At 45.2% G+C, this 11,650-nt stretch overlaps 1 protein-coding gene across 1 annotated transcript in view; it reads right to left on the reverse strand.

Annotated features, from left to right (window-relative positions):
• Positions 1-3,108: 3,108 nt before the first annotated feature.
• The window catches only part of LOC146627452 (cGMP-dependent protein kinase 1-like), a 77,359-nt gene continuing 68,817 nt past the window's right edge, over positions 3,109-11,650 (reverse strand). Inside the window, exons 10-18 of the mRNA XM_085361727.1 lie at positions 9,764-9,860; positions 6,350-6,489; positions 5,798-5,887; positions 5,346-5,487; positions 5,048-5,211; positions 4,847-4,969; positions 4,708-4,770; positions 4,246-4,312; positions 3,109-3,265 (exon numbers count right to left, since the gene is read on the reverse strand). Coding sequence (XP_085217853.1) covers positions 3,167-3,265; positions 4,246-4,312; positions 4,708-4,770; positions 4,847-4,969; positions 5,048-5,211; positions 5,346-5,487; positions 5,798-5,887; positions 6,350-6,489; positions 9,764-9,860 — 985 coding nt within the window. The 3' untranslated portion in view covers positions 3,109-3,166. The remainder of the gene's footprint in view (positions 3,266-4,245; positions 4,313-4,707; positions 4,771-4,846; positions 4,970-5,047; positions 5,212-5,345; positions 5,488-5,797; positions 5,888-6,349; positions 6,490-9,763; positions 9,861-11,650) is intronic.

Here is an 11,650-nt window from a genome sequence, read left to right on the forward strand (position 1 = left end):
ATTGCGCCTCCTTCAGGTGTTTAAATGCACCAGTACCTGTGCACCCTCCTCACACTCCCATATTTCATGTTAATAATATATTTTATTGTGTTGTGGGCTGGAACAACGTCAGAATTTTGAATGTCATTTTCTTCTTTTGCTTCATTTTATAAATAAAAAACAGAAACGTTGTTTTTTTACAGCTTTTATTTTTTTAAACAGATTGAGCAGCTTTGGCAAAGAGTTTTTCTGTTAACAGTCATCACCGTAAAGCTTTTTCCACTGAGAGACGGAAAGAGTCAGAAGGCTTCTTCAGCTACTGCAACAGCCACTGTAGCAAAGGTAATAATAACAATAATAATAATAATAACAAACAACTGAAAACATCATCAAAACACAATATCCCCAGTATATACAAATAAACCAATGACACTTGAGCTTCATCACACAAACACAAAGCATCATGACTTTGATATAAACATGAATATTTCTCCTTCTGGTCCAAATACGTGTCTTATTTATTTTGTGCATTTTATTGTCGTCGGACTCTGATTGTCCCCATCAGGAGTATTTTAGCTCTGTCCAGCAGATGGAGCCAGTCAGTCAGAGGAAACAGATATTTCTCCGTTTTGAGTAAAGTATGACCTGTGATTGAAAATTCTAGTTTGAGGTTTTTAGACTATGAAGTCGTCCTCCACTTCAAACTACTCAGATATAATAGGAAATTACTGATAATTAGCGAGGCTCGCAGGTGGTGTTGTTCTCCACATCCCAGAAACCATCAGTGAGGTCTCCATCCCTCACTGGACTCCCACCTTCATGTTTTTCCACTGGAATATTTGCTGGAAAAGCCCAGCACAGGCTACTTTGTGGAAGTCTGACTGTGTGCTGCCCTCTGCCGGTGAAAACTGAACATACTGTTGTTGTCATGCAGAACTCACAGACGTCACATCACTGATCATTCTACAGAAAAACCACAGCGAAATCCGACTGCTGAAGATAAAGACTTCATAACAAACTGGAGACTGTTAGCTGCTTTTACAAAAGGCCACAAAAACACGTCATCAGTACAAATTTAAATTACTGCAAATTTGATCTTTTCATCTCATGTTTGGAAGCAAACAAACTGCAGACTCATCAACTCAACAATACTAGAGGTCCACTTTGTGACGGAGTTACTGTCAGCATGAAGACGTAACGGAAGCTATTTTTTCTCCACCTGTCCACCGCCAAGTCGTAGACGCGTCATCCTAACGTGTTCTGAACAAAAAGGTTTTGATGCATTGCAAAAAAATGGAAACACTCCAGAAACCTGCACAGTTTTAAACGTCTTCAGACCAACAGCTCAGAAGAAATCAAAGCACGCTGTCTAATTCATGTCCAAAAAACATGGAGGAAGTCTTGGAAAATTGTTCAAAACATCAGTTCTCATGCAGCAATTCAAAGACTCACAATATAAAGAATGACAGAAAGGAAAGCTTAAAGAAATGTTTGCATCACTACCCCGTCATCCTTTGGGGGTGAAGATCGCTACTACGCCCAGCATTGTTTTCTTTCTATCCGTCTTTGGATCTGAAGTTCCAGAAAATGAAACAGGAAGTGAAGGCATCATGGTGACCTCAGGTTTGTGTGTTCGGTCTCAGTTTGTCTTTATTTCACTCGGTGCGGTTCTTCACGCCACAGAGGAACATAACCGTCCTCCAGCCCTCTGTGAGGGTCTCCAGAACCTTCCAAATCTACCACCTAATCAAACAGCAAGCAGTAGGAGAGTGATCTCCCCCTGAGGGGGTCAAAGTTCAACTGTCAGTTATCAAGGCCACTTGAGAGAAGCACAAGTTTTCCACTTGTAGGAAAAGCAGGACTATGATGCCTTCAGTGTCTTCAGGAAGTATGGGAAGGATGACTCGACGTTGTTCTCGGATTGTGAAAGTGATGCTGTCACAGGGGAAGTATGCAGGAGGGCTTCTGGTTTAAGTCCTCACAGGGTAACCTTGTGTTGATGTTACTAAAAGTAATTATCATAAATAAGTCCTTCGGTCTGTGGAACCACGGAGGATCTGGGGCCTTGGAGAAGTTCCCCACTTTGGTAGGTTGGTAATCTAGCCTTGTTCATTGCTGCCAGAAACACTTTGGGATGATTTTGTTGAACTGTCAAGATGTCAGGTATCTTTGATGAAAGCAGACATCAGATCTATGGTAAACATCACTTCCTGTGAAACGTGTCGGTTGAATGAGGATCCAAAAAGGCCTGTGCGGTGTCACTAACTCAAGGCATTTGTTTTGTCTCTAAGGAACATCCAATTATTTCTTCTGTATTGTGTGGATGAAGTTACTGCACAGTCTTGGCTGCTGTATACAGGCTGAAGGAGCAGCCGGTTAACGTAACGAGAAATTGTTTATGTGTTAATCAAACTCATTTCCTGATTTCAGAGGGCTGAAAGAAGTTGTTTTACAGCAACATATGGGACAGAAACTCTTGCAGCAGTAAATGGCACATAAAGATAGAGCTGCGCAGGTCGTTGACTTCTGTTGGAGGGACATGACCAAAGTTCATCTGTAGCCAAACAAGGAATCAGGCTTCTTTGGGTTCATGAGATATTCAGAGGCATCACTGACTTTTTCTATGCTGTAGATCCTTTTTTGTAGCTGTACCGTTAACCTCCCGGGGTCCCGACAGGTTTCTAAAAGCTGACATCATTTCTGTTGTAAAAGTTAAAAACATGCTTTTATCTATTTGCTGAAAATCACCCTCAAAGCAAAAGATGTTTGTAGGACTGACTTCGTGCCCCGAGTGCCTCGAGAAATCATCCTACATTGTCTTAATATGAAAAAAGAACAAACGTGTGATGTTAAGAGGCAGTTTGTTTGATGCCTGAACTGCTTCAGCTTCCTGCTCTCAGGTGTGATGGTGGGTGGGTTCCTCCTGTTAGCAGAGACCAGCTTGACCAGTTCGACCAAGGAAAGGCCTGGAGTCCATTTCCCTTTATGAACTTCCATGCACTAGGTCCTCAAATCCTCAGCGTTTGACTCCTAGAAGTTTACAGCCATGCTTAGAACAACACAATCACTTCAGGTAGGATATTTCACCAAGATGCCCACGCAGCCTTCGTTCAGCCCGCTGAGAAGTCATCGTCTTCTTCATAAAGTGTCAAGCTCTGGGTGTTGGTGTAAACTGATGGCTGCCACTTTAGAAGTCATAGTCCCACCCAGAGTTGTCATCTGGTGGTGGTTCATCTGTGTCTTCAGGGAAACTGTCAAAGTTGCTCGTATCAATCGCAGAGGAGACCTGGACAGAAGGTGAAACAATAAAACCCCTTTAAAACCTGCAGACCGATCAAAGCAAACTTTGAATGACTTTAACAGTTTACACAGAAGTCACAACTTTACAGGGGTGGAGAGAGAAATCGACCGAGAAGCTCGAGGTGACGATGGGGAGGACCTGTTTGAAGCTAAAGGAACTCTTCACAACAGATTTAACGTTGTGCCAGTTTGAATACGTATAAGTTACACCAGAAAAGCCGAGAGGTTCAGTCTCTGGAGCGTGTCCTGGTTCCATCTGGGTTCTTCCCGGTTGGACATGCACCAAATATAAATTTGCCTTCGATTACGTTCCTTCATTCTCTTCGGTACTTTTTGTGAGAGACGAAGAAACAGGAAATGAGAGGAGTAAAACACGAGTAATATGTGCACAAAATGTCAAGACCCAAACTAAAACTGACCTCATGGCTGAGGGTCCATGTAAATATGGAGAGCTGTCCGTTTCACAGTGATGAGATAAACTCACAGGTCCGTTTACTAACTTTCATGGGTGGAATTCAATAATTTCACTTATAAACTTGTTCTAGCAGGGATGGTAATCCCCGTTTTAGTTTGATTCTTTCATTTATTAGAGAATATACCGAAATCATGTCCAACTAAACATAAGACTTATTATCAGGGTGTCTTTGCTAAAGTGTTTTTCTCTCAGTGAGGATAAAAATGGTTGATTTTAACACTACATACTGAGCCGGTCTACAGCACGAACAACATCAAATCAGATTTTTAGTGCAGGACAGAAGTTGATGATCAGGATTCCTACCAACTTGTCATTAAGTGCCTCTGTGTCCGAGTGAAAACTACCATTGACTAAATAAAATATACATGAAGCAGACTCCCAACATCAGGAGACAATCAAAATAACTTGTTGTTTTAAACTTTAAAAATCAGCAGGGAATCTTCAGGCTTTGACGATTCAAGAAGAAAAAGTGAATTTTTATTTCTACTCACATCTGGTGTGATGGGCGGAGTCAGCGTTCCTTTTCTCAGACCCTCCCAGTTAAAACCTTCAAACCACCTGAGCACGCACACGCACACACACACGCACACACACACGCACACACACACACACACGCGCACGCACGCACACACACACGCACGCACACACGTACGCACACGCACGCGCGCACACACACACGCACGCGCACGCACACACACGCGCGCACACACACACGCACGCACGCGCACGCACACACACACGCACACACACACACGCACACACACGCGCACGCACACACACACACACACACACACACGCACACACACACACACACACACGCGCACGCACACACACACACGCACACACACGCACGCACACACACACACACACACACACACACAGATTTGTCTCATATTCAGACTGACAGGTCAAAGGTCATCCTCATGAGAATGTTTTGTGAGCAGCTCACTCACTTGTGTTTCTGGATGTCTTTGACTCCATTTTTGAGGTTGCCGAGTCTCTCTGAAGGATTATCCCTGCCAGCACAGCTATGGTTAGATACTTTTCCTGGAGATGAAAACAATGAATTGTGGCTCAGACAGCGCCCCCTACCTGCAGAGCTTCTTGATGAGACTGGCGGCATTCTTGGTGATTTTCTTTGGAAACTCGATCATGTCGATGCCTCTCAGGATGACATTGTAGGTTTTCATTGGATCTGGACCTGAAAACGGAGGGCTGGAGACACAAGCAGACACTGAACCACACACACAAAAGCAAAAAAATAAAACGTCCAGCACCGAGTTGGATCTTCACCTGCCGGTCAGCAGCTCGTACATCAGAATACCCAGAGACCAGTAGTCAGCAGAGACGTCATGACCCTTGTTGAGGATGATCTCTGGAGCGACGTACTCCGGCGTCCCGCAGAACGTCCACGTCTTCTTACAAAAACCAATTTTCTTAGCAAAGCCAAAGTCCACCTGAAAAAAACAGGCCGAAGAGCTCTTCACAGTATGTGAATGTGATGACAAATTTACAGCATCCTCCTTTCTGACGCTATTCGTCGACTTACGTCTGATTGTTTGTCAAAAATAAGGGAGGTGCTAGTGCGTACCAGCTTGGCGTATCCTCGGCTGTCCAGAATGAGGTTTTCGGGTTTCAGGTCTCTGTAAATGATGCCTTTGGCGTGCAGGTAGGCGAACGCTTCGACCACGCAGCCCGTGTAGAACCTGGTGGTGGAATCTTCAAAGGAGCCCCTGAAACGGAGTTTAAAGAGCTGTGACGGCGCTCTCAGCACGTCCTGAGCCTCTGTGACGACTCACTGACAAGTTTTAAAGGCTGCAATGTGCACGTTTCTTATTTGGGCTTTAGCCAATAAAAGGTTAGACACGATCCTTCAGTCTGAGGTGACATCATCAGAAGTTTCGTCTCATGTTTCACAAATGACGGTTTCATTGATTTTGTTCTAAATGAAGATTTTTTGACCGTTTTGTACTATAACTATTTTACTACATTTTATTAAAATATGTAAAGTTGTACATGATGAGAGTTTAGTGTGACGCGTACCGGTCTCTCAGGATGGTCCACAGCTCTCCGCCCAGACACGCCTCCATCAGCATGTACAGATATTTACTGTCTTTAAAGGTGCGGTACAACCTGAGCACAAAGAACAACAGCAGCTCATCTTTCTGACGGTTACGTTGTGTTTATGTCGGTTTTTAAAAAGCCCACGAACATGAATGTTTTTCCTGCCAGACTCCAGCCTGTGTTACTTTTTACGAGGCTTCGTCTAGAAGCCAGAAACAGAAAGAAGAAATCTGATTCAACGATTTTATTTTGTAAAACTTTTTTCTCACTGCAAATTTTCCACAAAGTTTATATATCAAAGAGCATGAATATAAATATTACACAATATTACACCAATGTTAAACTCTGGTCACATGACTTTGATCGGCAGGTTGATGAGGTTTTTTTGCCTGATACAAAATGTCATAAAACAATTAAGTGTTTTTGAATATTTTACTTAAGAATTCATCTTTGAATTAAAGTATGTATTGCAAAGCATCTTTCATTGTTTCCATCAAACACAAAGCCTCGAGTGACGGTTGTTGTGCCGACCTGACGATGAAGTCCGAGTGCGCCTCGGTCATGATGTGCTTCTCAGAGCGAATGTGCTCCTGCTGCCTCGTGTCCACGATGTGACGCTTCTTCAGGATCTTCATGGCGAACGTCTTTGCCTCTTCGCTCTTCAGCTGCACCTGAACAAACACAACGGGTCCTTCCTTTAAATGCACGCACAGCCTGATCTGGTAAAAACATCTAAAAGCACAGGGCGTAAAGAGCTAGCGACGCAGCTAGATACACCTGCATCAGTCAAACCCAGGAAGCTTTATTTTCTAGAGGAGGTCCAACACTTCCAGAGATGGTGACGTACCCTCTGGGCTAAAGTTTAACAAAATGTGGCTAAAGTTAGAACAACTGCGATTCAGTCGCTGTGTATCGCGCCACTTTCATAATATCTCCAAGCTAAAAAAGCATGCTACTCTTGTTTTTGTTTTATTTTGAAAAACTTACTGGTCCACAGTCTTGTGCTCTCACATCTCATTTCATGTTTTAGATCATCACAAAATTCAATATCAGACAAAGACAACAGAGCAAATACAACAAACAGTGTTTAAAAGATCTTTTCATTTATTCAGGGAAAAAGTTACCGAAGCACATGGATGTTTATACTGGTAATAACTGGTTGTGCCATGATCGGCAGCAAGAACTGCAATCAAGTGTTTGTGATGTGTGAGTCTTTCTCATCACTGTGGGGAACTTTGGCCCCTCTTGTTGAATCCAGACATTTTGGAGGGGTTTCACGCCAAAACATCTCGTCTGATTTAAGTCCGGACTTTGACTCGGATCAGTGTCCTGCTGCAGAACCAAGTGCTCTTGAACATCACAAAACAAACTGATGGGCGGACATCCTCCTTCAGGGTTTTCTGGTCGGTTACGGCGAGCCGTCCTGGAGCAGAGCAGCCAGACCATCACACGACCACCACGGAGTCTGCCTGCCGCTGCGATGCTCTCTTTATGAAGCACTGTTAGTCTGATGTGACGGGACTCAGATCTTCCAGAACGTTCAGCTTCTGTCTCGTCAGTCCACAGAATATTTCCCAGAAGTCTCGGGAACCATCCAGATGTTTGGTGGCAGATGTGAGACGACTCTGTGTGATGACCTTAGGATACCGTTATACCTTTATTAGTCCCACGTGTGGGAAATTTGTTGTTAAGGCTGCCGACCTCTGCCAGCGCCATCTTACCCTTCTGACCATACAGACATTACACAAACATCACATGAGGAAGACCTCTGACCTTAACTGAGCCCAGTGACGCCTGCAGGCTTCTATTTAAGTGATTTCTTGAGTCGGCTTTCCAAAAAAGGTCACAGTTAGAGGGCACAGAGGGCAGATTTAACGAGGAGGGCAGTCACTTTCAGAATGGTCAGGTAGGTACGAATAAGCTTTATTTAAATCATCATTTAAATCCTGTACTCTGTGCTGAGTCTAGTCTAATATTAAAACGTGTTCGATGGACAGAGTCAGTGTTACAAGTATGCAAATACAAAGATGAGCAGAGGTCCGATACTTTCCCCGCAGCTCTGTCGGGGGTCTGTCCCTCTGCTGGTACATCAGCTCTTCGTTACATGTCAGTAAACAGCGGAGCAGCTGCGCGGCGTCTCTGTGGGGAATCTGTGCCGTAAGCCGACCGCCATGCTCTCGCTGTAAACACCTCGCTGTGTGCTGTTCATAGGCGATGACACAATCCTCTATTCCTGGACCGATTCCTCAAATTACGGTCCTGACTTCTTACTCCGACATGTCTGAGAGGTCACCCCCTCCTCGGTAACCGACACCATCGGTGCTGACGGAGAAACAGCAGCAGCTGGAAGCTTTTTCACTCAGACAAACACGGGAAAACTTCCACTTCTGATAAAGGACTGTTTAGCTGAGCTGCTTCCAGGGTCAGTCGGTCGTTCGTGACTTTAACAGCTTTCAGCCGCTCTGCACTGCTGATGGTTATGTCCCGCTCGTTGCCATTAGCTGCCGTATTTCTGATGGTCTGCTCGGTCGGTGCTGCAGTCACTCGTTGTGAGACTGTTGGAAACTCGGACATGTTGTCCAACCTGTAAACTAAAGTCTTCTAACAACCTCAGGAACAACTGATCTGATTAGTTCTGAAGGACTGAACAGAGTCAGAGTCACAGTGAAGACAACGGTAAACTGAACGTTAGTAAACTGGGGTTCGTTTTCCTCTCTAATGCATCTGTGCAGTGCTTGGCTGGTTTCAGGCCGTCTGGAGACAGACTGTGGGATGAGGTCAGTCACCGTGGATCCATGTTCCTGATCAGGTCCACGAGAATAAAGTGAAATCGAACACAAACAACTTTTCTGTTCTGATTTACGAGAACTCGCACTCAGCCTAGAAACCACGCAGGTTGTGATAAAACCTGAAGCTGTTTGGTGGGTACGCTGATGGCTCTGAGGCGTCACATGATTCGTAGTCTTTGCGGTGAGACAGTCGGGAGGTCGGAGGTCTGCTTTTTCCTTGGAGCAGAGTTACACTCCAAAAATATCCCCAGGGGAACGGTGGGAGACCCTGAATGGGGATTCCTTCCTGCTTTTGGGCAAACCCTCCGCAGGGCTTCCCCTTCGACCTTTAGTACCTTCAGGCCCCGCCTCCTGCGGCAGAGAAACTCGACTCCCTGAGCTGCATTGCACCACCCGCTGCCTCCCGCCCTCCCCCCCTTACATTTTTCCATCACCTCAAACCTTCTCACTATGACCTGTTTTAATCAGATAAAGCTGTGGATGAATTTATGATGTGAGGCGCCCTGAGGCCAGGGTCACATGTTTGATACCTGACAGATTTATTAGGACGGCAGGACGATGGCGACGCTGGACAGAAACTCTGAGGTTTCTGTGAACCTGCAGAGCCTGAATCACATGAGGACTGGTGTCCAGTTACCAGCACAGATATTTTACTGGTAAGATACTGCGAATAGCTAGCCTGTTTGCATTATTAGGGGCGTGGCCTCTTTAACTGACAGGTGGATTGTGACACAGGTGCCTGTAGCTGCTAGCTTCACCTGAGCGGTACCTCTGGACTATGTTTGTGCTGTTGGAGCCTTTTTAATGACATCATGTGGCCAATAACATGGCTGCTGTGAGGTCACCGTACTAACAGACCAATTGAAGGCGGAGCTCCAGTTCAGGATTTTGGGGACATCATTGTGATGCAGTGTATGAAGACGATCAAAGCACACGAGCAAGCATTATCTGACAGCTTAGAGCTCCGCCCTCTCGTCCACTTACTGATGGCTCCAAAGAAAAGGCTGACACAAACGTGTAGGTGACATCACAGAAACCATCTTTTTGTTGTGGCAGGCCTTCCACAGTGAGTCTGCATCCACACATTCAGATAAAACTACCTCCGACTCTCAGTGATGCACAGATGAATCTAATTTCCTGAAGTGTCAGATCATACCAGTTCGACGCGTCCGAAGCCTCCGACTCCCAGCGTGTCGATGATGTTGAAGTCAGTGAGTTTCAGACTGGAGAAGAAGGCGTTCTCCGCCTCGTATCTGAAACAAAAACACACATCACTAAACACAGGACATCGATCCCGGGACGAAACACCGGGGTTCAGCTTTAGCTTCCCATGCTAAATCCTGTCTGGCATTCCCAACAAGGGACATGGTTTTACCTGCAGCATCTGACCACGTGGAAGAACGGGAACTTCTTTGATGTCTGGATGGAGTACGAGATGATGGGGAAGGAGAAAGAGGAGGGAGGAGCAGGGAGGCTGGGGAGCCGCTCTCTCTGCTCCTTCGCTGGGACGGGAATCGGCTCTCTCATCGCCAAACTTTATTTGAACAGTAAATCCACTTGTTCAGGAATGTTGGTTTGGAATCATCCAGATGGCGCTGACGGGGAGTTCGTAAGCTGCCCGACTTCTACCGAGTCTGGAATCTGATGTTGGTCAAACTACGAACGTGTGAACAAACAACTTGTCTTCAGTCTTCACGAGAACGTTCGGCAAAGTGTCCGTAACAGAGCCGTCTCAAAGGAAGAGCTCCACCTCCAGATTACATGGTGAGGACAGGAGCGGGCGTTGGAGGTCCGGTGGTACCACAGGTGTGGAGACTTTGCTAGATCCTCCAGCTCCTCGTGCATCAAGGTTACAAACAAACCTGAACCCTGTAGCACCGCGTGAATCCGAGGATCACCTCAAAGGAAAGCTCAGCACCTCAGTGGATGACACACACAGATCCAGGATCTGGACTCCAACTTTGTGGCGTCTGATTTTAAAAAGCCCAACTGAGCATGCTCAAAGTGAAGTGTAAGGAGGAAAGCCTCTGAGAGGTCTGCGTCTGCTCCGGCCGATCCCGCAGGGCGTAATGAGCTGAGAGGAGAACCTGCAGGAGGACCCTGCTGCTGCTCAAGTATTTTTAGCGCATGGAAACATTGCTGAGAGGTTCGCCTGTAAACGCAGCTCAGTTATTAAAGGACAGACTGTCCCGACCTCTAAACCAGAGGACGCAAAAGTTTCAACTTCTCAGGTTGTTTAGGCGCTCTGCCCTTCACCTGTGGGGCGAGCCTCGCTCGTCTGCCAGATTTGAATGAAATATGCTTCTGCAGCTGTGCTGTTGTGTAAACAGGGGCCTGACTAGTTCCTGGAAGCTGTGGAATCAGATTACGGCAGAAACAGAAGCTGCTGCTGGTCGCTCGGGACGAAACAACGCAAACACTCTAAAATTAGTGCGAGGTCTTAAGTAAGAGATTTACTGTTAGAGCTCGCAGCCAGGTTCAAATCCAGACCACCTTCACCCCGCTGACGTGCCCTTGAGCAGAACACTGAACTAACACACAGGATGAGAAAAGCGCTCAGTTTAAAGTAGAGCTAGTGTCACGCTGCAGAACAAGGTCTTTATAAGTATAACTGCATTTGATCTCTATTAATATTTACAGTATCAATGAATTTCTACGATACTTAGCTGTATTTAGTCTGGTAATGGAAAGAAGCACCTTTATTCTCTGATAAGAAGTAAAATAAAAATATATAATGTTTGGTGATTAAACGATGGCGTAAACAGAGGCTGCTCTGCATGAGATAAAGAAGGATTATTTTACTCTGAGGTTCATGCTAAGCTGCTCTCATAGACTGAGAGGAAGCTTAACATCATCTTTAACTCATGGATGCATTCACACATGAAGGGAAACATTTCTGTGGTCTATGATTTTCAGTTTTTTGTACAACTGAAAAAATAAATTAGGTTTTATTGACATTAGCAGTAGAAGTTTTGGACAGACCTTCTCACTTAATGTTTTTTCTTTATTTTTACTACTTTCTACACATACAAACTGAAAACAT

This window comes from Diplotaxodon limnothrissa, linkage group LG8 (genome assembly GCF_057381915.1).
Source record: "Diplotaxodon limnothrissa isolate DT_005_m linkage group LG8, D_limnothrissa_male_GT1.1, whole genome shotgun sequence".
Lineage (NCBI taxonomy): Eukaryota > Metazoa > Chordata > Actinopteri > Cichliformes > Cichlidae > Diplotaxodon > Diplotaxodon limnothrissa.